Here is a 24,315-nt window from a genome sequence, read left to right on the forward strand (position 1 = left end):
GAATGTGAGAGACTCATTTTTGGAACACATTTGGAGGAGGACACCATCAACTGAAAAACTCCTAATTTAATCTTTTTTTTAATATTTCTTTTCCTTATACCTCAGAAGCTTAAACAGAAATTTCACTTTCAAAACAAAAACTGAGCTCCCCCAGTTTTGCACTATTTGTTTTTTGGTGCGAAAACTCAGAAAATGGTAGCAGTTAATTATAACGCCCCCCTCTCTGAACAGCTACTCTGTACACATACTTAGCCTGGTATTTGCTGATTCACATGCACAACCTAGTCATGTTCCCACTCTGCTCTGGAAACTACATGCCCTTGTTTCCTGCCAGCCCTTAAAGGAGCAGGGTTAGATACAGATTAACTGTTGCTCTCATGTGTCATTGAACATGTGATTATCCTCAGGTATTATGCCAAGGATAGGGAGTACTGCAAAAATATTCTGTGCATATGAAATTAGAAGTATGCTACTTATTGCTTTTATTAGCTCTGACATACTTTTATCCCAGCTCCTCCTAGCAACAACCACTTCCCTTCCAACCCACAAGATACTATGGCTCCCCATGAACCCTCCCTGCATGCTAAAGAAATCACTTCCACCCCCAAAAGCCATGTTCTCCTCACCCACTAAATCAGACGCTTCCCCTACCAAAACCCTGATAAATCCAGATTTCACCCTTTTCCCTTATCTTCAGCACAACACAATCTAGATTACTTCCTGCACCTTTTGATTATTTTTTCTCTCACAGTATCCCAGGTTCCCTTAACCTTCCATGTCACCTAGCTAGCAAGCCTCAGAGAAGCATGATGTCCCCTCAAAGGGTACAAAGCAGAGATGGTATTCTTGACACCACCAGAATCCACTTTGAGGGACTGGCACAAGTACAAGTCAAACCCCTTCACCCCTTCATTATCTTTAACAAAATAACCCAGTGCTGCCCCACAGGCCATAGTGCATCTTGGAGGTCCACAGCTCTCCGCTCAGATTTGACTTTCATGGGGTGGCTGGAACTCCCCATAACAGCAGGTTATTGAGGGCTCACAGCCCAAATGCTGGATGTCTTTGGGGTCAAGTGACAGATCTGAGTACGCCAGCCCACATCTGAACCTGCCATGCAGGCTTGTGCACCTTGTTTAAGTCACTCAAGCCAAAAATGTAATGAAAATCAAATTACACATGGATTTTTCTTATGGAACCAAAGGGCACAGACTATTGTATATGGCTGGGCTTGTTTAGCTGCTCTTCCTGTTGAGATCTAAAAAAGCCCGTTATCCTTTGAACAAGAGAAAAGCCGTGATTGTCCACGCATCAGCAACACCACCTTACCTCTCCCACGACCACGCTTCCCACGGTCTGAAGGCCTCTCCCCTTGACTGTTGTCCACTCCATTCTCTTCTACTCGAACTGGGGAGAGAAGACAGAAGATTGACATGGAAGGAAATTTTATCTTTACATTTGTAAGAGGTTTGAAAACAATGGAGAGGAGCAACAGATTGGGTAGCTCACAGTTTCTAATGAGCACCTAAATAAACTGCTGGATTTTCAGAGGTGCTGGGCTGGTGCAGCAAGTGAGGTAGAGGTGATGGGAGTTGTGGGTGCTCAGCACCTCTCAAATCAATACACTAATTTAAACATCTTAAAAATGGATTTGGGTGCCTAAATGGAAGTTCATAAATCTTGGGCCCTGGCATTGTGGAGTGGAGTGGGGGGGTAGCGGAGATCATCTTTCAGCAGGAACCCCACCTGGGGCTATAGGGGGAAATATGGGGCAACAGGAGCTCTGCCACTCTTCGGTGCATCACACTCTGTCCCTGGCCTGCTTTGCTGATCTGTCTGGAGGACAGGGTCATGACCTCACCACTCTGAGGAGGCAGGTACTGAAGCTAGCCTTAAACTGAGCCTTCCCTACCCAACTACGTTCTGATTGTCCCTTCTGAAAGAACCAGGAGGACCTAGAAAGGAGTGGGGAAGAAGCCTCCCATCTCATGCCTTCCCTTTCCCCCACCTCACACACAGAGTCCACCAGAATCTGGTCCTTTACATTTAACCTGCATGGGACACAATGTTTTTTGTTGTTTTACAAGAGATCTATAATTACGTTCCGTGGAAAACCTGTGGCTGTATGTTTTGAAGTGTCAGCTGAAATCCAAAGGAGGGGCTCCCTGAAGGAAAATAACGACTCTCACCACTTACTACAGCACTTGTTCTTGTTAAATGGAGACTGTGCACTGCGTGACTTGTTTTCAGCACTGCAATGGGAACGTAACTACGTGCACATAAAGGTGCAGAGAGCACATTTTGCAAGATTTAGAACCCATTTGAAAGCCTTAAATTCCAGATTTAGCACAGAGCCCAAAACTGGAAGGCCAAGCTGCATTTGGCTCTGGCAAACAAATTCTGGGCAGCTACTTTTTTGTTTTGGTGAATTAGGGCTTGTTCACATGGTCAGTTAGTGTTCAGCCAGCCAGGGTGTTAAAGTGCAATGCTTCAGCCTGCTGCCCGCTAACAGGTCAGGACCCTGCTACCATGCACTAAAAGTTCCATAGTGCATGGCAGTAGGGTCCACATGATCAGTTAGTGCATGGCACACTAGAGCGCTATGCAGTCACACTCTGGCTTACCATGCACTAAGTCTCTGTGTGGACAAGCCCTGATATTCCCTTATTTGTTCTAAAAGCAACTTGTAAATTTAATTAATATCCTCTATACATCATCTTCCAGATCATTAAATGAAACAGCATCTAGATACTATTCTATATAAGTTCTTACAGCACCCAGATCACTGCAGCATCTGAGGGCCTTCCAGTAGTGCATTAAGCAATGTGACTAACATCTGTCACATGTGGTTCATTCATTCTCATCATCTCTCCAAGGGGAGAATTGTATATGCACTGTACTGTTTTGTATGGGTGGAGGTTTGGTTTTTTTTAAATGTACATATATATTTTCATATGGACTTTGTATGTGTTTTTTTTTTAATAATATGGTTGGGGCGCTTTAAGAAATGGCTTAAATAATGGGTAACATACTCAAAGGTGATCTAATTCAGTACTACCTAACTTTGGAAATAGCATTTGCAGCATATTAGCACTCTTTTGTGCAATGTATTGGAATCACTGCCCTTGAATACACTATGGTAATTCTAATAATGTTTAGGTTCACACCGAACCCTTTCTATTTGCGTAGAAGCTTATCTTTTGTGCATGTGTGCCCTTATAATTAATCCCTGGAATATACCAAGGCCTTTTCATTTTCCCTTAAGGGAAAAAACATTTCATAAAACTCAGACTACCCTCAGGTTCTCCCACTCATATGACATGGAATCAAAACTTGGCTATTTGCTTATTAAAAGAAACATATGGAAAATGTATCAGGTTTTATCTGCTCCACAATGCTCAACATACAGTCCTTACAAAAGTTCTATTCCAAATTTAAGTGCCGAACAGCAACTCTCAAAAAATCATGTGATCATAAAAAGGCAGAAGATATTTAAAATAAATTCAATTTGCCTCTAAAAAGATAAATCAAAAATAAATTCTCAAAACCAAGACATGTAACAGCATCCTGCATATCTGTTGCCAAAAAAAACAAATGCAGTAACTCAGTCACCACACTGAGGATCTGCTGGACTTTATTCCATTAGATCCTCTTCTCTTTCATATCAACCAATTTCAGCTGCAAGAGAAAGACTAAGGCGACTAGAAGGTGTCTGTGCTTACATTCTCGGCCACGGCTGCCTCCTCTTCCCCGTCTGTTGGAGCTTCCCCGTCCACGGCTCACTTCTCTGTCCCCTCGCTTTTCTCTGTTCTCTTTGTTTTCTGAACTCTCTTTTCCAAGGCTTTTCTTCTTTCCCCCTACAGTCTCCCATGAAGTCTATTTGGGTAGAGAAGTATTAGACACAACAGATCAAAAAGCAGAGATAACCACAGCCAACTTTGCAAAACTTTCCAGCCCAAACCCCAATTCATAGATAAATGGATCTTATGTGTATAAAGCCATAGATGTATGTGATGCTTTTCACATGCTAAACTAGGACTGAGAGCAAGGAAGACATCACTCTGTGAGGGGGAAGAGGATACAGCTTTTTGAGAGCAAGTTTTCCCATGGAACAAAGGTAGCATGCATTTAATATCAACTCTTTCTGGCTACAACTGAGTCGGGTTACTTTAAAGAAGTCTAGGTAGACAGCATAGTAGAAAACTTTCTAAAAGGTAGGTATTCATCCTCTCAATTGTTTTCAGAAGTCTGACTGGAAACAAACAGGACTAAATCATTCCATCTCTCAACAGGTCAGGGGAGAATGCATATTTGCAACAAGGAGAAAGAGGTCAACGAGAGAGCAGATGGATTAGGAAATAAAACAAACAAACTTGGCTTTCTTGGAATCTAAGCACTGATGATCAGAGTATCCGAACAGCAGCTTGGGGAAACCGGGCCAAAACAAGTCAGCCCACTATGCCCAAGGACTGCAGCACATCGCGTGTAGCATTGCGGTGTTCAGAAACTGCTGCAAGGCCCAAGCAAGAGAAAGAATCTAGGCTTGAACCTCAGACCTCTGCTCTCCTCTTAAATCCACAGTTAAATTCAGGATTCATGTCAGACCCTTAGGAATCACAAAACATTTGTAGGAGTTTAAAATGAAATAGCTAAAAAGAAACGTCTCAGAATAATATGGCAGTTGATAATATATTATGTAATTGTATAATTAGGCTATTGAGCCATAGTTACAAAGCAGGGGAGAAAAATTACAATTGATTTGCACAGTGCCAGTGTGCTAAGCACTTGATATACAGTTATGAAAATGAAGTCCCTGCCTCAAAGAGCTTACAGTCTAGACAGACAACATACAAACAGGGGGCAATTTATACCTCCAGCCCCCATCTGGAATGCTGGATGAAGCTGTGACCTCAAGAGAAGCCAGGGTACCAATCAGAATGAAGACAAAGTATGGCTGCCATTAACTCTAGGTCCTGCCCAGACTCTCCTGAACTACTGAGGCAAAGTTTCCATTCAGCTCAAATCAAAGTCCCTTCTCCTGAGGATGAGCTGTGACAAGCTAACCAATGCTGGCTAGACAATGCAAAAGTCCCAAATGTTATCAAGGTAGCAAAACTGAATATTGTAATGCTTTAAAAGTAAAAAAAATCAAAAACAGTCTGTGCTTCAACTTCTCCTTTGGAAAGAGTTAGCACTACAAGAAGTTACTCTAGTGGCTTCCTTTCGTGACTAGCTGATATTGGGGGTGAGGGGGAGGAGAGGAGGGAAGAGTGATAGTCACAATCCTATTTCAATTTCTTCTCAGGTGCGAGAGGCTGAAGTATCATAGGTTTGGGCTTCTCCTAAGCTGACAGAAGACATGGACTATGAGTTGCTCATCAAACAGGTGACAGAACATGCAAAGGATATTAGTTTATATGCGGTGGAAAGCTTGATTCTCCTCCAATACAGGAGGATTACCATTAGGTTCCAAGCGCTATGGTGGATGAAGCCTATTTACATGCTGAAATCCTGAGAAAATTTGAGACATCTCTGAAAGGAAAGGAAATCCTACAGGGCAGACAACTTACAAGTCACCCTAAAAGGGGTGGGTCTCAAAAGGAGCTGTCGTTAAGTTTGCTCAGGCATTAGCTGTATGCAAAAACTAACAAAAGTTGGGTAGTGGCAAATAGACAGGAATTTTTAAAGGCCTCTATCTATTCTATTTCCTAACAAGTCGGTGGAATCGGTGTCCCCCAATATGAGAAGAGATGTTTTGCTGGAAACAGAGGCTACTGCAGAGCCTACTTGAGAAGCAGAGGATCACAGTTCCTCCTTAGTGAGAACTAACCTGAATTGGTGGGAAGACTAGAATTCCTGCTGAAACTGTTCAGGTGTTAATGAGTGTGTTAAGTAACAGGTGTAGAGTTATGGAGCAATCAAGTCCTTCCTTCTCCGCTTATAAGAACTTCCCCTAAAGTAATAGCTGAAGTGGAGGGTTTCATTAAGCCATTTAATGCTACTTATGCACAGAAAGAATAATTCCTCTAGAAGGAAATGCCAAGAGGAGTCTGGGTTTCCCTAGGGATGTCTTCTAAGGCTAATGCTGGTATCTCCTAACAGGGAACATCTTAGAGGAGAGGAAAGCCAGCATCAAGATAACTCACCGCCAATAACAGTCTGTTAAAGAACAAAGTTTTCAGCTGACCTTGTCTGAAGCAGTCCAAGCACCAGCTGCAGATCTGACCTTGGGCAGCAATGTAACAAAAGAGGCCTGTCTTTGGTGAAGTTATTGGTCTTAGCTTAAGTGGCAGGATGGATTGTTTGAAGGGCCAGCTTGGCACTCTAGCTTTAGAGGATTTAGCCAGCAAAAGAGCTAGTCAGGCACGAAGACAGAGGCTGACCATTTCAGTAATATCCCCAGCTGAAAAAATAGTCAAAGGAACATTGCCTAATCCCTCCGTAGATTCTGTACACCCAGAAGAGACCGTAAGAACTACTGGAGATGGGGATCTTCATAAAGCAATTATCAGACAGCCAGATGGCATGGAGGCCTCAGTTCAAAGAAGCTCATTGGCAGTCTTTTGGATGCTCTACAAATAGAACTTTTAACCATATTTTCTTGCTTTGCGGACATCTTGGCCGCATTACATAGATTGCTTACAAGTTACGTCAGCCCTTTACGTGTAGCATATATGAACAACTAGAATCTCATGACAACGTTTGACATCCTATAGTGTCTTTCAAGCAAAGACCTCCAATGCACTGATATTATTGATGCATGCTGAAGCTCTCTCATTTCACCTACCGCTGGAATGGAGCCACCTGTGGGGCAGTTTGTAGCAACACTACTACACAACAGATAAGGACAAAGATGACTCTGCCCAACCAAAAAATTCCTCCTGCAATTAGGTAGACAGAAAAACTTCTCCCGCTGAACTTTAACAAGGATACTAAAGCAAATGCCTTCATGGTAACAGAGTAACACAGTCTAAGATCCAATTTTCTCCTCTCTCATTTAACTACAGCTGCTGGCTTTAAAGTCCTTCTGTGGCAAAGCATGGTGCGACTGTAATTCTGTGACTGCCAAGGCTGGCAGTGTGGAAGCATACTCTTGTAGAGGGAAGGCTGGGTAGACAGTACCCAGTTCTCAAGATGTATCCTCGGTGAACTATCAGGAAATTGCCTCAAAAATAATTGAGAAAGGTGGTGAATATGCACAGCAGCAAATTTTAAGAGCAGCTTTAAATCCTTTCATTTCATGTAATAAAAAAGTGTATACTGAGAAACTTGAAAAACGCTGCTATTTATGACACCAGTATTGGTTCCCAGCAGGCAGGCTCAGTACTACACGGATGTACAACCATCCAAGCCTTTCGCACTTCTCTATGGTGAGCGACAGATTTGGAGTGACTCTCCAAAGGGTGGAAGTGCTATGCTAAACTATTAAGAGTGCTGGCTACCTGGCTTCTGGTTTACAGAAAACTTCTCTTTCTTGAGCTAACTATCTAATTTGCTAAACAGAGAAAACATTCATAGAGACCTCAGGAGGTCATCTAGGTTCAACCCCCCGCTCACAGCAGGACCAACACCAACTAAATCATCCCAGCCAGGGCTTTGTCAAGCCGGGCTTTAAAAGCCTTTAAGGATGGAGATTCCACCACCTCCCTAGGGAACCCATTCCAGTGCTTCACCACCCTCCTAGTGAAATAGTGTTTCCTAATATTCAACCTAGACCTCCCCCACGGCAATTTGAGACCATTGCTCCTTGTTCTGTCATCTGCACCACTGAGAACAGCCGAGCTCCATCCTCTTTGGAACCCCCCTTCAGGTAGTTGAAGGCTGCTATCAAACCGCCCCCTCACTCTTCTCTTCTGCAGACTAAATAACCCCAGTTCCCTCAGCCTCTCCTCATAAGTCATGTGCCCAGCCAAAGCAGCACGTATTTTCAACATGAAGACCATGAACACTCAAACTTTTAAAGTCAGATTGAAATCAATACTTGCTGTCATTAAAATGTAATTTTTTTTTTTTTGTTCCAAGTACACCTCTACCCCGATATAACACTGTCCTCGGGAGCCAAAAAATCTTACCGTGTTATAGGTGAAACTGCGTTATATCAAACTTGTTTTGATCCGCCAGAGTGCGCAACCCTGTCCCCCCCGGAGCGCTGCTTTACCACGTTATATCCAAATTCGCGTTATATCGGAGTAGAGGTGTATGTATTTGGTCCCTGAGCGATACCCAAGACACTCATTCAAGGTATGTTGCTTTCTGCTAGTCTTGATTTAACCACCTATTGTGCAGCAAGCAATAGTTAAGGCTACGATTTCGTCATGGGTATTTTTAGTAAAAGTCATGGACAGGTCACGGGCAATAAACAAAAAGTCATGGCCAGTGACCTGTCCATGACTTTTACTAAAAATACCCCTAACTAAATCTTAGGTGCTGGGGGTGTGCTCGAGAGGACGGTGCTGCTCTGAGGGACCAACTGCCTGGGGCCGCCCAAGCAGCGGCTGGTGCCACTGGCCCCAGGACCTACCCCAGCTGCTCGGACGGCCCTGGGGTCAGCTGCACCAGGAATTGCAGCTGCGGAAGGCACAGAGGTCCCGAAAAGTCACATGACCTCCATGAAAGACTCGCAGCCTTGGCAATAGTCCACTTCAGAAGACCCCAACATTTAGACATAGGCTGGGCAGAGTAAGGTTTGTTTGTGATTGTTACCTGCTTACTTAAGCATTTCCTGTCCTCTCAACTAGAAACAGATCCCAGTTTGTGACCCCTACGCTTTAGAAGCTGAAACAGGAATAACTGGCTTATAGCAACATCTAAACAGGACATATCTTTGCACTGACTTGTTACAGGAGAGATAAAGGAAGAGGGTTTAAAAAGGAAATGAAGTCCAGGGTTCCCTTCCCAGTTAGGATGAGATGAGGAAGCAGACTGAATCCCATCTTATAAATTTAAAAGGCTTTGCAGGAACAACTTCACTCACATTAAGACTCTTGTAAACTGCTTCTTGGGACAAGAAATTTGTGTTACTCCATGTATTATTAAACACATATTTGGAGATATTCCTCTGCCCTCCTCTTAAAGGGATTCTCATTAATGAGGTTATTAGTGAAACAAGTAGCTATTTGCCATATCCTACTGTTCCATTATTAGAGTTTGAACTGTAACTCCTCAGGGCACAGACCTCATCTTAATTTTACACTTGCTAAGTGCAGTGCGCACCTATGGAGCGATACAGTATATCTACAAGTGGCTCCTTCTCCTTTTACAGCAGTGAAAATTGGCTATTCATGGCAAACACACAAGGCTGTTTACTCTGGACCATCTCCAACTGCCTGAGACACCAGACTTATTACAGACATGGCAGCACATAACACTGCATTTGCCATTAAGTGGTTTTATTTATATGAAGTTTTAGTGTCTATCACAGAGGGACCCAGCAGTAAAGGGACATGACAGCAACAATGTTTTCAAAGCTTAGTTTGGGGTTTGGGTGTTTTGTTGTGCATGCCTGAGTTTTGTTTTTTTAAACTTTTTGTTAAGGCAAAGTCACAATAAAACATTAGCACACTACATCATACGTCAGGGTCAGGTTAGTATTCAAAGAACCTGGCTAAAGATTCTGGCTTACTGGCTGGGAAGCCCTCCTCCTCTGAGCATGCTAAAAAGGGTGACCAAATTTCTCAATATCTATGCTCCCTTTTGCGCTTCTTTTGTGTACATACTTGGCATGAAAGATTTTTTTCACTCCAAGGACAGTCCAGATTTTATTATACCAATATGTGAGTGAGAAGTCTCCCCAGTCTTCATTTCTTTTTTAGGGAGAGCTGGAAGGAGATAGAGAGATTGGAGGTTCCTGAGGTCAAGTACTTGATTGTTCCCCCACAATCCACTCCTTGAAAAGAGAAAAAAGGGACCATAACAAAAATATGCTGTTTTGTTCACAAGTGGATCCTTACTGTGTCTGAGCTTCCTTCCAGCAGTATGTTGATTGCTCTATTCACATCCCCATTACAATCATGTAGCGCCACTATGCATTCATCCTGGTTCTTCCCCGTCACTTCCATAAGCTGGTAAAAAAAAAAAAAAAAGTTGCAGACACATTAGATACCAAACCATTATTAAAAGGAATAAGGCAAGAATTAGTGCTACTACTCGCAAGAACATCACTGCTGTACCAAAGACTAATTGAAATGCAGTGTTTATAATATATATATATTTAAAGAACTGCTTGAGATCCCAGTGTCATTAACACCACATTTGCGGACATACAGGACAAATAAATATATTTTAAGAGTGATCTAAAAAGCCTTACCTTTGCCAAGATCTGAGCTCAGGTTTCTGTGTGTGATTTTTATTTATATTTATAACTTAGGACAGTGGTCCCCAAACTGTGGGTGTGCCCCCCTAGGGGAGCCTAGAGGAATGTTTAGAGAGTGTGAGGGGGCCAAGCCAGCCCCTATGGGGGGCAGGGAAGGCACACCATCCAGCCCCACTCTGCCCCCCAGCTCTGCTTTGGCTCCGGCCCCAGCCCAGGACACGGCCTTGGCTCCCAACTGCAGCCCCCGCTCCCAGTCCCTAGTCGAAGCCTCTGTTTCAGGCCCTGGCCCCCAACCACAGCTTGGCCCCACTCCTGGCTTGCTGCCCCAGCCTCTGCTCCCGGGGGGCGCACACAGTTTACATTACAGGTAAGGGGGGGAGCGACATAAAAAGTTTGGGGACCACTGATTCAGGGTCAGATAGCTGTATACAGCAGAGAAGTGCAAGAGCCTGAGAAAACCTTCCCCACAATAGGCCACAGAGCATCAAGGCCACAGCAGTGTCTGCAGTGCGCTTTCAGGGGGCGGAGGGATGACTGACTAGATATTATCTCTGTAGTGGCAGATCCACCAACCCCCACCCCAACCCTAAAACACCATGCACGTTGGAAGCCTCTGCCACATTCTGGTCCATGCAGGTCACTACCTCCTACGCAGAGTCTTGGAATCCTATTTATTTCCACACCCAACAGATGCACACAGGTTATGCTACAAGTAGGGCCCTCTGGTTTGAGCAGGGAGTACACGATTTGGCTCCTGGTGTGCACCCATCGCCACAGCAACGGAGCACATACCAGACAATTGTATAATGTAGACATCAGGAAACAGTAAGGGATAAAGACAATGCCCCAGACCAGGCTTTACAAATGAAACCCAAGAAAATGCCACTGGAAGGAGGGGAACAGCTGCCATGCAGTCACCCTAAGCTGAACCTCTAAGTGGGTGGACTGCTAGATTCTGCATCAGCTGAAGCTGCTGACTGTTTTTCAACAGTAACCCCAATAGTAGCGCTTGGCAGCAAGTGATAATCATAACCCAAGGCAACGCAAGGAACTGAACTCTTTACACTGCCTAAGTTGCTAGTGATTACCCACTACAGCAGGATAATTAGAACCCTAAAAGCCTGTACCCAGATCCCGGCATGCAAGTGGAAGAGGAACTGATGAGAAGCAGTTTGATTTTACAATGAATTTATTTGCAATTTTAAGCCTACACATGCTCTTAATGATCTGGGAACTCCGTTTATTTATTTATTTATTTTAAAGATTCAGTTCACCTTTCAGCTACGTTTAAACTTCCACTTTTCCTGAAAAGCTGCCAAGATGTTAGCAAATGCAGTTTACACAGGTGATAAATACTTCCCCCATAGATGTATGCATAAGCGCTAAATACACTCTTTATTCTAAAGATTATTAAGCAATAGCAGCTCACACTGGAGAGATGCTGTATCTATAGGAGATTAGGGCATGGACGAGGACTAGGTGGATAAGGTTCAACCCAGACAACCCCAGTGGAACACTGGTAGATCCGAAAAAGCAATCGGGAAAATTGACGACAACGATGTTGGCACCTCTGACTGAGGCTGGCACTTGTTCCTGAGTTTTTCAGTCTGAGGATCTTGAAATATCTTGGGCTGCTCCTGCCTGGGACAAACGTCATTTCGCTTTCATCTGTGCGATGTGACAGTTTCATCCAAAAGCTCACCTTGTTACAGTCACCCTGAGATTAGATGTGAGCAATATGATCTACATGGTACTTTAACTTGGGATCATCTAGGTGCCTTCTGCACTAGCTCCTATCTGATTACACAGGGTTTAGCAGACAGAGCATAACATCAGCATTCCAAAATTTGGAGTGACTGCTTATTGTCCTCTGGGTTGAGTTCTGGCTGTTGATTTGGACCAACAAAGCCCTACATGGTATGAGATAGTCTCCCAGGTAGGCATATCTGCCCACCCATGCGATACAACCACAACTGCAATCAGCGGAGGTGTTTAGGTTGATTTAAAAATGGGAGGCGGCTACTAGCAGGGCATTCTCTGTGAGAAGTCCTGTATTCTGGAACTTGCTTCCCACCACAACCTGGATTCATTAACCTTCAGGGCATGCTAAGAGACCATGGGCTCCCCACTGCCACCAATGGGCTCAATCAAGGGGGTAGGTTGAAGGATAAGGATGCAGTGTGAAAGCTACAGAGAGATCACTCTGTCCTCTGAAACTTGAGCAAACAAAATCATTAAGCACCAGACTAAAGCTACATATAAAAATCAATGCACCAGTAGTAACAGGGAAACTTACTTGTTTCACTTTATCTTCAAAATCTGCATCATTCTTATCATAGATCATCTGAGCGAGGCGAATCTGTTCTGCTGTTGCCTGAAAAGTGCAAATATCCAGTAAGGGTTCCAACAAATTTAATTAAAACATAAAACAAAAACTTTTGACTGTACTCATGTAATATCCCTCCCACTGCCAACACACACCAATTTTATCTTCCAAAAATTTTGAAGAGGAATACAGGGAACAGGCTCAGAAGTTACATGAGGAAGGAACTAAAAAGGCGTCATCTAAACCAGCTTTAAGGTAGGGGAGAGGGTATGTCAAGGATAAATTCATCTACACCACAATCGTAACATAGCCAGGGAATCTAGATAAGTCCTGACCATGCCCCTGTAACAGAATAAAAGTCCTACAGAGTCCAGGGACTTTCACCTTGTTGTAGGGACAGCTTCCATATACCCTACAGCTTTGTCAGTGTGTAACCAAGGCCCTGGACTGTGCTATAGTATTAGGTCTCACATTTTCACTTGTGAACAGTCTCACTTGTTTTCCCTGTACACGCTAAGCTTGTTTCCTTTGTCTCTCAATCTGTCACTGAATAATTTTGTTAATGGTTGTTTTTGTTGTTGGAAAGGTTGCTACTTTGGTTATAGGTTTGGACAACAGACCACACTGGCCATTTGTCGGGAACCCCGAGAGCCAGACTCGACTGGCATAACATGGAGCAGACTGCAGCTGCCCTCATCTTTCTGGTGAAGCAGCAGCCGCCCATGGACATTAGTGACCACATCATATAATGCTACATTTTGATCCATCATGTGGCTTTCAGGGATCTATAGCGTCTGTGGGAGAAACCTGTAAAGGAAAAATGAAGGGGGCTTTGGGCCACCTTCTTCTCATAGGCCTCATTCCATTCCCTCCCAAAACAGGAAACCTTTTCTACCTGCTGGATACTAAACTGAATGCTGGGGAGATGACTCAAGTCCCAAGTTGATGCTGACACACTTAGAAAGAGTTCTTAGTGAAAAAGGGGATCATATTTATCCATGGAAGAACACAGGTGAAAACCCACTGTCAAAGGTGAATCTCATTCTGAGGCCACCACAGAAAGGCTGCACAGTAAAATTCTATTCCTTGGCTGCGAGTCAAGGTAGCCAACACCTCTTTCAAGAAGAATGCCTGTGCTGTTAGGCATTTACCACAAACACACAATTTAAAGGAGGCAGACAGCGATCCCTCCTGCAACAAGTCTAAACACTGAGTGGAAGAGTTTAAAAATGGTTTTCAACAAACATCACTCAGCTGCTGACTTAGTGAGGAGTCACTGCAGCTGTCCCAGTTCCTGGAGGAAAGTGGCATATGCAGCGATGAAAAGTCAGATTCCAGGCTGCAGGACAATCAGTTTGTACTTATAACAGGACTTAATCCTTTACATTTTCAAGGTGTTGTACGTACATGATCCTCACAGAGTAAGTTGGTGACGGAACAGAGAGTATTCAGGAGCTCTTAACCCCCAGCTCTATGTTCAATCCAACAGACCATTTTGCCTCAATTAAAACTAAGCTTATCAAATCAGACTAGCACCAAATGCATGTAAGCACACACCAGTAAGCTTTTAGGCACATTTATTGTAAAGGAGCAAGGTCCACTAATAATTTTAGGAACAAAGTCCCGATAAGCCCGAGCAAGTGGTTTTTACTCATCTAGGGGCACAATACTCCTGTCATACTAAGGCACCTGTTTCCCCATTTCTGATAACCTACCCACTAATTTATCTCAGTGAAGAATTTAGACAGTAATCACAACAAACAGTAGCATTCCTGAACAGAGACAACTATTTGACCAGAAAGAAGAAACCAGTTATTTTATCCCTGCTCAATACTTTTAAAGAAAACCAACCATTGTTAGATAAAAAGCAAAATCTTTTGGAACTTGACTGTAATACAAGATGCGACACATCCACAAAGAAAAACTGGAAATAAAGGCCTTGTCTACACTAGGATTTTTTGACTTGCAAATCTCAATGGGTGCAACACCACTAGTGTCAGTATCAATAGTATTTGTATGTACACAGAGTTCAGGAATTTAACCATTGTCCTATTACCCAGAGTTAGAAGACAGTGGTAAAATCTCCTGAACCCTGTCTGTACTACAACTATCATCAGTGGAGCTGCACCCATTTTGAATTAGGAGTCCAAAAAAAAACCACAGACACTGTTACCAAACCAGCATTAGTCATGGGAAGTGTTGCTTTCAATATCTGCAGTCTGGTTTGCCCTTATTGAATAAGTGTCAACTTTATAACTAGCACTGTATTAGCCCACAAAAGGTTGCGCCGTCATTTTTAGTTCTTATGACGAATAAACAAGACAGCTAAGTTCTACCTGTCTGAAAAACCTTGATCTTCGCAGGAACAATCACAGAACACACTCATAGGGATTTTTAATTATCTGTCTTACTACCAACACAAAAAAATCAGAAAGCAAAAAACCCACAAAATCAAGTAACAAATGTTACAAACCCAGTGTAACAGTGATACAATTCAGAGGAAGGAAAAAATGTGTAATGTCATTTCTTATACAATTCAAATTAAGATCAGCATTACACTGTGGGGTTTTAAGGTGACTTCCGAGGTTAGCAGCATCCTCTCAATTCAGAGAAATGAATAAACAGTGACCACAAAGTAAAATACAGCACATTTCTGTTGGTTCTTCCAAGCAAAAGTGCCAATGTGATATCTGAAGACAGCAGAGAGAGAACAGGACAGTCAGCAGTACTTAAAATAAGCAATTCTTCAATTGACCAATGATCTTATGAAAAGGGAGGAGAGAAGAATTTAGACACCACATGGGAAAACTCAGAAGATTTACTGTATCCAAGCTGTCAGGTTATAAAAATAAAGCTTCTCCCCACGAAAACCACTTTCTGGGTCTGTGCAGTTGAGCGAGACACCAAGTTCAAGACTTACGAACGCAAATCAGAGGGGGAACTTGGGGTTACATGGTAAAAGAGACTACTATATGCCGTAGAAAGTCAGCCTCTCCATAGCACAAGTCAATCCAAGAGCCAAGAAGAGGTACCATTCCCCAGGTGAGCACCAGTAGCCTGTTGCATTTTAGGATATGGAGACCTAAGACAGACAGACAGGCTCTTGTCAGCCCAGCAGAACAGTCGGGTAACTCCTGAATGAATGCCAGATTTTCAGAAGTGTTTGGCATCCAGCAGCTCCCAATCTGTTTTGAAAACCTGGCTATTAGTGCCCAGCTTCTCTTTCCCTCCCCGCCCCGATGGACTGGCCTAGACCATCGCCGCAAGGTTGCTGAGTCTCTAAACAATGGAAAGACGGCCCAAGTCCTTCATAGTCAACAGTGTCAACCTCAATGCCCTCAAAATGCAAATCTTTTTTTAATCTTCATTGTACCACTTCCTGTGAGTATACTCCACCTGACAGGTCTTCGGAAGCTTTCTGGATCCTGCTGCCGATGCCTTTTTGAGTGTGGTCCTTATTGGCCACTGAGAGAAGCTTTGCTCATCCACCCAAGCTCCAGCACTAACTACAGATCCTCTAGCACAGTGGTTTTCAACCTATTCACCATTGCGGGCTGCATACGCAGCTCTCTGTGTGTTCTGGGCCAGAGCCACAACATATATATTCTACCTGTATGGCCCTGAGGATGTCACGGGCCACAGCTGTATGCTCATTGGGCTGCAAGCGGCCCGCGGGTTGAGAACCACTGCTCTAGCATCAAGATTCTAGCCTCTGGACAGTACAGAGAGCTGAAGTCTGAAAAGATGTGAAGAGTCCATGGGATAAGATCCTGGCAGAAGACTAGCAGACAGCCTGCGGTTCCTTGCTGATCTGGAGCACTCCTGAAGAACGCAAGACTAGCGTGGATGTAGGAATATAGATCCCAGACTTGAAGCCAGCAAGCAGTTTGCTCACTAATCCAATACAGGATTAAAATACAAGCAACTGGACATGCTCGCCGAACTGATGCAATGCTTTCTTCCCTCCCCCACTCTCAGTCTTTACTAAACCTAGGGCAGCGGTTCTTAAACTATGGGGTGGGCCTCCCCAGAGAGGCGAGGGAATGTGTCAAGGGAGGTGCAAGCTGTGTACTTACATTTTTTGGGGTGGGATGGGGGAAAGAGCTCTAGCTGTCAGCCCCAGGTGGTTGGTCCTCATGCAGAAAGGCTGAGCACACCCAGGAGGCTGGGATAAAGGGGACAGCCGAAGCCCCGTCACTTGGGCTCTCCCCTCCACCCTCAATCCCTCACCTGGAGGCAGCTCAGGCTCTCCTTCCTTCCCCCCATTCCCTCACCGATAAGCAGACTGGGCTCAGGCTCTCCTTCCTCTCCCGCCCCATCCCTCACCTGGAGGTAGCAGGGCTCCAGCTCTCAGCCCCGCAGTGGCAGCAGCAGCACAGAAGTAAAGGTGGCAATGGGCACTAAGTCTGCTGTGACAAGTGATATTGACGACTACCACTTTTCATATTGCCTTCCCTACTTCTGTGCGGGGCTGCCTTCAGAGCTGGGCACCCGGCCAGCAGTCACTGCTCTCTGCTGTGCCTTCAGAGCTGGGCACCCGGCCAGCAGTCACTGCTCTCTGCTGTGCCTTCAGAGCTGGGTGGCAGTATATGTACTTTTGGGAGGGGGTAAACAACTACAGACACAAAGAAGGGGACCCAATCAAATACATTTGAGAACCACTGACCATGGGGATGGCTGCAGATCATAATATGGCATTTACTCTCAACCTGAGGGACAGATGTTACACAACACCTACCTGTACTACTTGTTTCTGTGGTTGTGTTGGCTGTGTGGTTGAAATCTGTGTTTTGTCCCGAGTGCCCCGGGTACGTTCACTGCCCACCGAAGTCATCATATACAGTATATACAAAACAATGTATGTACAAAATAGAAAATCTGAAAGAAAAGGAAAAAACATCAGCTGGTTAAGACAGGATACATATGCTTGAACTACCAGATATATTACACATCCAAACTCAAGGAAGAAGGGTAAATTCATCCACAAGATTTATTGCCTGTCCCTTACCATAAAGGCATGAAAATAGATGTACAACGTTTTCAACTGGCTAGGTGCATAACTGCATACACAGAGACAACTACTGTGAGTACTTAGGCAAAGGGCAAATTCAATGCATAACTGGCCATCAGCGTGCACAAATATTCTAAAGTGCATCTGCAGAAGCTACATACAGAAATTAGAAACACTGCTGCATGCCCAAGTCTTTGAAATACAGGTCTACAGTAATTAGGAGCCTTTTTTAGAGGTTACCTAGGAATTTTATAGCTAATCCTATTATTGCTATATCCTGGTCTAATTAGTATTTTTCACCTTCCTCCTCCTCCTCTTCCATTTACACATAAATACAATTTTTATGGACCAAGATTGAACTCAGCCATTAAGATTTCTGATGTGATAGTTAAAATGTATTCAATAGATTCTGAAGAGAAACACAGTATTTCCTGAACTCTTACATATTTAATTGGAAAAAAGCTGCCTTTACCAGGAATTGACTGTAGCATGATCTGAACAGGAAGACTGTGTTTCACCTGGTTTTATGAATAGGTTTGCCAAAGCCAACCTGTCCTTCAGGCTAAATTTGTCTACAGTGCTCCAACATGTATAAACCCTCACAGCAACTGCACTTTTACATTCAAAAGATCCAAATCAAAACAGAACACATGTAATTCAAGCTCAGCTGGCAGTCTGATCTACATGAAAACTAACCTACTAAGTAGTAGTGGGCACCATTTAAACTAAAAGTGCATTGATTATGTCACACGCTACCTCGTCTTGGCTGTTCAGTGATACTTCAAATACGCATTGCAAGACAACAACCTTCAGCAGAGTTTAAAGTAACTTCCTTTGATAAAAGTTCTCTAATGGTAAACCTGCAAATCTTTTATATGCACTAGCACTTCTTTATACAAATAGCTTTTGAACTATACTGCCTGGAAAAAACAGTTAGTGGCCCTCTGAATTCCAGTACACTGAAGATTTAAGTTCAGGTAAACTAATTACACCTTTGAGTCACTTTTGTTTTGTACTGCCCAGGACATCACAATTTGAATCCAACTTATAAGCAATGAGTAAGGTCCTATGCACACAGAGTCTGGAAAAAGCTACTACTACATTTCAAAGACTAAGGTTGATAGTTTCACACTTTGGTACTTGACGTTACACACCTAAATAAAACAATGGGGCCATTTTGATTTAAGAGGTGCTGCACACCTGCAACTCCCACCGACTCCAACTTGAGTTGTGTGGACTCAGCCCCCCTAAAGCCAGCCCATTTTCGTTTAGGTGGCTAATTAAAGATTTGGGGCCCTAAAGCTAGGCACTCACTTGAAACGTTGTCTAAATCTACTTGCACTAAATAAGTCCACCTCTATATTATGGAAATATCCAAATTTAACATATGGCTGGGGCTCAGCTATTTTATAACATGGTTTCTTTTTGTCTGTACAAACATAAAACAGATTTAACGATGTTAAAGAATCAGGTTTTAACCTTCAGATACCTAGGCTAACACAGAGTTCCTTATAATAGAGTTATAACCTTTTTTAACTGCCCACACAGACCAAAAATAAGCCATTTTATTACACAGCTGTGCCACAACCACCTTTCACAACCATGTTTACTTTTCCAGTGTGAAACAACTTAAAAAACAAACACACACACAGAGCATAGTTTTAATTATATTCTATTACAGCATGGTTTGGCCTGCCAGCATGCATAAAGACAAATACTGGTAGTGTTATAACAGAGGTTGTTTTGAAGGGTTAGCCCAGATTAGAGACCTATATTAAAGCTATTTTTTAACCCAGTTACAACTCAGTTTGACCCCCATCCATGTTGACCAGCAAGCCACTGTTATAACCTGGCTCAGCTGCAACCAAGAACAATCATGCTTAGAGTCTAGAGTTGCCAACTGTCTAATCGGCTGCCCCCCAGCACCGCAGCCGGGGCCGGGCGAAGCGGCCCGAGTTGCTCAGGGACTGAGGCAGGGTGGCTAGAAGCAGTAGGGCCATAGAGGGCGGGGCGCTGCTGGGCGGGGCCCGCGTCCCACTCTCCGGGGCTCCGTTCCCTCTGGGGCTGCCCTGCCCCGGCTCCTCAGCCCCCTGCTGGGGCAGTCCCCCAGCTCTACCCTCCTGGGTCGAGGCGGGAGCCCTGGCTGGAGGGACCCTGGGCTGAGGCGCAGCCCGGGAGCTACGCTGCTTTCCCTGATCGTGCCAGCGCTGGACCAGGGGGGAGCAGGCGGAGTCAACACTGGTGGGGGGAGAGCCCAAGGCTGTGGCGGCCGGGGGTGCGGGTGGGGGAGGGCACTGGTGGGGGGGAGTGAGAGCCCAGGGCTGGGGTGGGGACAGCCAAAAATGTTTTTGCTTGGGGCGGCAAAACATCGGCCCCGGGGGCAAGACGGGGGGGGGCTCTGGGAGGAAGTTTGGGTGCGGGAGGGGGCTCAGGGTTGGGGCAGGGTGCAGGAGCGGTGAGGTCAGTTACCTTGGGCAGCTCCCAGAAGCAACCAGCATGTCCAGCTCCTAGGTTCAGGGGTATTCAGGCAGCTCTGCATGCTGCCCCTGCCTGCAGGGGTAGTCCCCACAGCTTCCATTGGCCACGGTTCCCCGCCAATGGGAGCTGTGGAGTTGGCACTCGGGGGGAGGAAGGGGGAACGGCAGTGTGCAGAGTCCCCCTGGCCGTCCCTGTGCTTAGGAGCCAGAGGGACATGCCAGTCGCTTCTGGGAGCCATGTGGAGCCTGGGCAAGTTGGGCGCCTGCCTCAGCACTGCTGCGCCGCCAACCAGACTTTTAGCAGCCTATTAAAATCTCCCGGATTGGTTTCAGTAGCTACTGGGAGATCAATTGCAATTCCTGGAGACTCCCGGCCAATCCAGGAGGGTTGGCAACCCTATTAAGAGTCATAGGGTACATCTACACAGCAGAACACAAAGAAAAAACGTGGCAGCAAGGCTCAGAGCCTGGGTCACCTGACTTGGGCTCATGCTATGGAGCTAGAAACAGCAGTGTCGATGTTAGGGTGCAGACTGGAGCCCAGGCTCTGAGTCCTGGCAAGGGGGGAGGGTCTCAGAGCCCAGGCTCCAGCCCATACCCTAAGGTCTACACTACTATTTTTAGCCCTATTGCACAAGCTGGGACCCAGGCTCAGAGACTTGCTGCAGCAGGGTTTGCTTTTTGTTTGTTTGTTTGGCTGTGTAGATGTACCCAGAGTTTAATGCCAGAAGGAAATGTCAGATCATCTAATCTGACCTCCTGCACATTCACAGGCCACTAAACCCTACTGTTACTCCTGCATTGAGCCCAGTAATCTGGATTAGAATAATGTATTAGCCCTCCAGAGACTAAAATGTAAGCACGTTTCTTAAAAACCAGTTGAAAGCCCTGTGGAGATGGAACCTTACAAATAAAAACGATTACAGTTGAACCTCAGAGTTATGAGCTGACCAGTCAACCACACGCCTCATTTGGAACTCAAAGCATGCAATCAGGCAGCAGCAGAAACCAAAAAAAAATAAAAGGCAAATACAGTACATTACTGTGTTAAAGGTAAACTACGAAAAAAATAAAGGGAAAGCAGTATTTTTCTTGGGCATAGTTACATTTCAAAGCTGTGTTAAGTCAAGGTTCAGCTGTAAACTTTTGAAAGAACAAGCCAGGGTGTCAATCTACAGCACAGTGAAAGGACCAGAGTGCAGTTTAGCGTACTGCCAGGACTTTTACATGCTGTAGCAGTGCACACACAGCGCGTTAGCACACGGCAAACTGGCATGCTGTAGATTCACACACCCTGGCTTGCTGTGCACTAACTCACCATGTAGACAAGCCCTAAGAAACCATGCTTTAAATAGCAACAGAGGGTCCTGTGGCACCTTTGAGACTAACAGAAGTATTGGGAGCATAAGCTTTCGTGGGTAAGAACCTCACTTCTTTCTTTCACTTGCATCTGAAGAAGTGAGGTTCTTACCCACGAAAGCTTATGCTCCCAATACTTCTGTTAGTCTCAAAGGTGCCACAGGACCCTCTGTTGCTTTTTACAGATTCAGACTAACACGGCTACCCCTCTGATACTTGACACCATGCTTTAAATGGTTTTATTGCACCACTGCACCCTGTGTGTACCAGCCAAGGAAACACAGCACCTTTCTAACAACAACAGGGTTAGAGCCATGCTCTACATCAGGGGTCGGCAACCTTTCAGAAGTGGTGTGCCGAGTCTTCATTTATTCACTCTGATTTAAGATTTCACGTGCCAGTAATACATTTTAATGCTTTTAGAAGGTCTCTTTCTATAAGTCTATAATATCACTAAACTATTGTTGTATGTAAAGTAAATTAGGTTTTTAAAATGTTTGAGAAGCTTCATTTAAAATTAAATTAAAATGCAGAGCCCCCTGAACTGGTGGCCAGGACCCGGGCAGTGTGAGTGCCACTGAAAATCAGCTCGCGTGCCGCCTTCAGCGCATGTGCCATAGGTTGCCTACCCCTGCTCTACATAGATGCTAACATTACTCCTTAACTCAGCATAGATAGGCCCCCTGCTGTATCACTTTGTCACTAGAATTTCACCAAATTCCACAATCATCCTTTACAGTGGTATAGTAAGAAATATCAGGATGGCAACAGACACCTGCTGCTTTCTAAATCAGAGGTTAGCACCACACTAAGAATTTTCAGTATTAAGTGGATATTGCTAATTACTTAAGATGTGTTTTAACAAGAGCCTCTCTCCCTCACAGACTGGCTTCTCCTTCAGCTTGATCCTGCAGGTTAGTCAAATCCTTTTGACAGTCTGTTGCCATGGAAATGACCAGTATGTCACAAATTCAAGCATCACATCTTGACTGCAAGATCAAGTGAGGAAAAGATGGGCTGGGAGGGATAGAATGCCTGGTTAAAGATCTATTCGGGAAAGTTACAAAAAGCTGACAAATGGATTTGTGTGTCAGTACAGTCCATATTGATGTCTGGCCCGGTGTGAAAATCTCTTGATTGAAGTTCATATTTGACCTTGCAAAGACAAGTATTCCAGATACACTGCTGCTCCAATATGCACCTGGAACAGCTGTTTTTTGAATAAATGGATTCATGTTAAGCTACAGACCTTTATGGTACAAGTGTTGGAGGAGGGGAAAAGTGCTCCAGTAACACAAAAGACTGGATTTTCAGACACTGCTATAAAGAAGCAGTCACACTTTCCCTTACGACAGTAAAAACTGTGTTACTTGGGATCCGTTTCAGCAAATCATCCCAAGCCCAATATAAGTTAAGATCACCCTCATCTGGGAGATACTAATTCCCTCTAATAGAAACCCATCTACTACCTAAAAACCCCTCACTTTGAATACTGTTTAGTTTCTCAAGTGCTAAGAAACTCCTCACTGGAGGAGATCTGAAGGAGACCAGCCCTGAGCACTTTCAGAACGTGATGCAAAACTCAATTTTAGTAATATCTCACAAAAGCCTTCCCACTGGAACAAAGGCTAAAAAATGAATTTGTAAAAGTCTTCAAGTACAGTGGCTGGCTAAACCTCAAAGTGGAGAAGAGCAGGGGCATTTACAAACAAGTCTTAAGTTCATATTTAATGCCCTTGACTGTACAGCATCTAGTACAATGGGGCCCTGATTCTTGATTGGGATTCCTAGATACCACCATGAATACAAGAATGCCTGAGAAATAGTAAGGAACAGCAAAATAACTGCTCCACACTAAAGGCTGAATGCAGCTAGCTAGTTTTCCAATGTAGTCCCAGTTTTCATGTGCCAACCCTGAACTTTCCTCAAGAGAAATCAGTTCCCCCAAAGATTTACACAGCTCATCACAGGGTAGAATTCCTGAGCATTTGGTTTTGTTTTGGGGAGGGGAAAATATCAAAAGGAGTTTATAAAAGTTAGCACTGATAAAAATCCTTGTAATTTTTGAAAGGTTTCATAACTTTTTTTGGATCTTCTCTCCAAATGCGCTTGACCTACAAATTTGACATTTATTTTGTTGGCCTTGCTAAAGTGAAGTGGCTTTTACTGAGAGGGTTAGAGGGAGCAGTATAAAGGTACAGAATATAAAGAATGTTTGAAAAAGTCTGTGCATACCCCAAAGATAAAAGGAGTTGGTGATGGGCTCATTAGGGACCTGAAGAGAAGGCACGTGAAGTCTATCTTTACCCAACCCAGCAACAGGGTCAGAGTTCTATGGGCAGACCAAGGCTGGGAAACTGGCCATCTTGCTTACACATGACTATATGCTTACAAGAGATTTTGTGAAGCTGAGGACTTATTTCTCTCAGCTGAAGCAAACTTCCTTTGTCAGCTGTTTCACTGTTTTCTAGAGACAGGCTGAAGAAAGCCCTTCTCCTGACGCCCTGTATAATGAGCCACGGTAGACAACGCTCAATGCAGAGGTGTGTATGTGACTTAAAAGTGGAAGGATGAAGTACCACACTCATACGAAGCTATCCAATTGAGCCCACCCCAAAAAATACCCTTTCCAAAAATTCTACCTTTAAAAAGGAGGAGTCCGGCAATGAACAGTTAGAGGATATAGCCAATTGCCCACTGTCATATCATCTTTCAGTATTCACTATCATCCCACCTGTCCTTACACTGCCCACCCACTCTTAACTTTGCCCCATAAAATTTGTGTGCGCGCGCACCCCCCCACACACACCAGGAGATTATAAAATACCAT

General features: G+C 44.3%; 1 protein-coding gene across 2 annotated transcripts in view; it reads right to left on the reverse strand.

Moving 5' to 3' along the window:
- The window catches only part of UBAP2 (ubiquitin associated protein 2), a 134,282-nt gene that overhangs the window by 78,433 nt on the left and 31,534 nt on the right, over nucleotides 1–24,315 (reverse strand). For both annotated transcript variants that reach the window (XM_054031827.1, XM_054031826.1), the window contains exons 2-6: nucleotides 17,377–17,516; nucleotides 12,609–12,686; nucleotides 9,951–10,061; nucleotides 3,723–3,876; nucleotides 1,330–1,407 (exon numbers count right to left, since the gene is read on the reverse strand). In XM_054031827.1, the coding sequence (XP_053887802.1) occupies nucleotides 1,330–1,407; nucleotides 3,723–3,876; nucleotides 9,951–10,061; nucleotides 12,609–12,686; nucleotides 17,377–17,475 (520 nt within the window). In that variant the 5' untranslated portion in view covers nucleotides 17,476–17,516. The remainder of the gene's footprint in view (nucleotides 1–1,329; nucleotides 1,408–3,722; nucleotides 3,877–9,950; nucleotides 10,062–12,608; nucleotides 12,687–17,376; nucleotides 17,517–24,315) is intronic.

This window comes from Malaclemys terrapin, chromosome 6, assembly GCF_027887155.1.
Source record: "Malaclemys terrapin pileata isolate rMalTer1 chromosome 6, rMalTer1.hap1, whole genome shotgun sequence".
In the NCBI taxonomy this organism is placed as follows: Eukaryota; Metazoa; Chordata; order Testudines; family Emydidae; genus Malaclemys; species Malaclemys terrapin.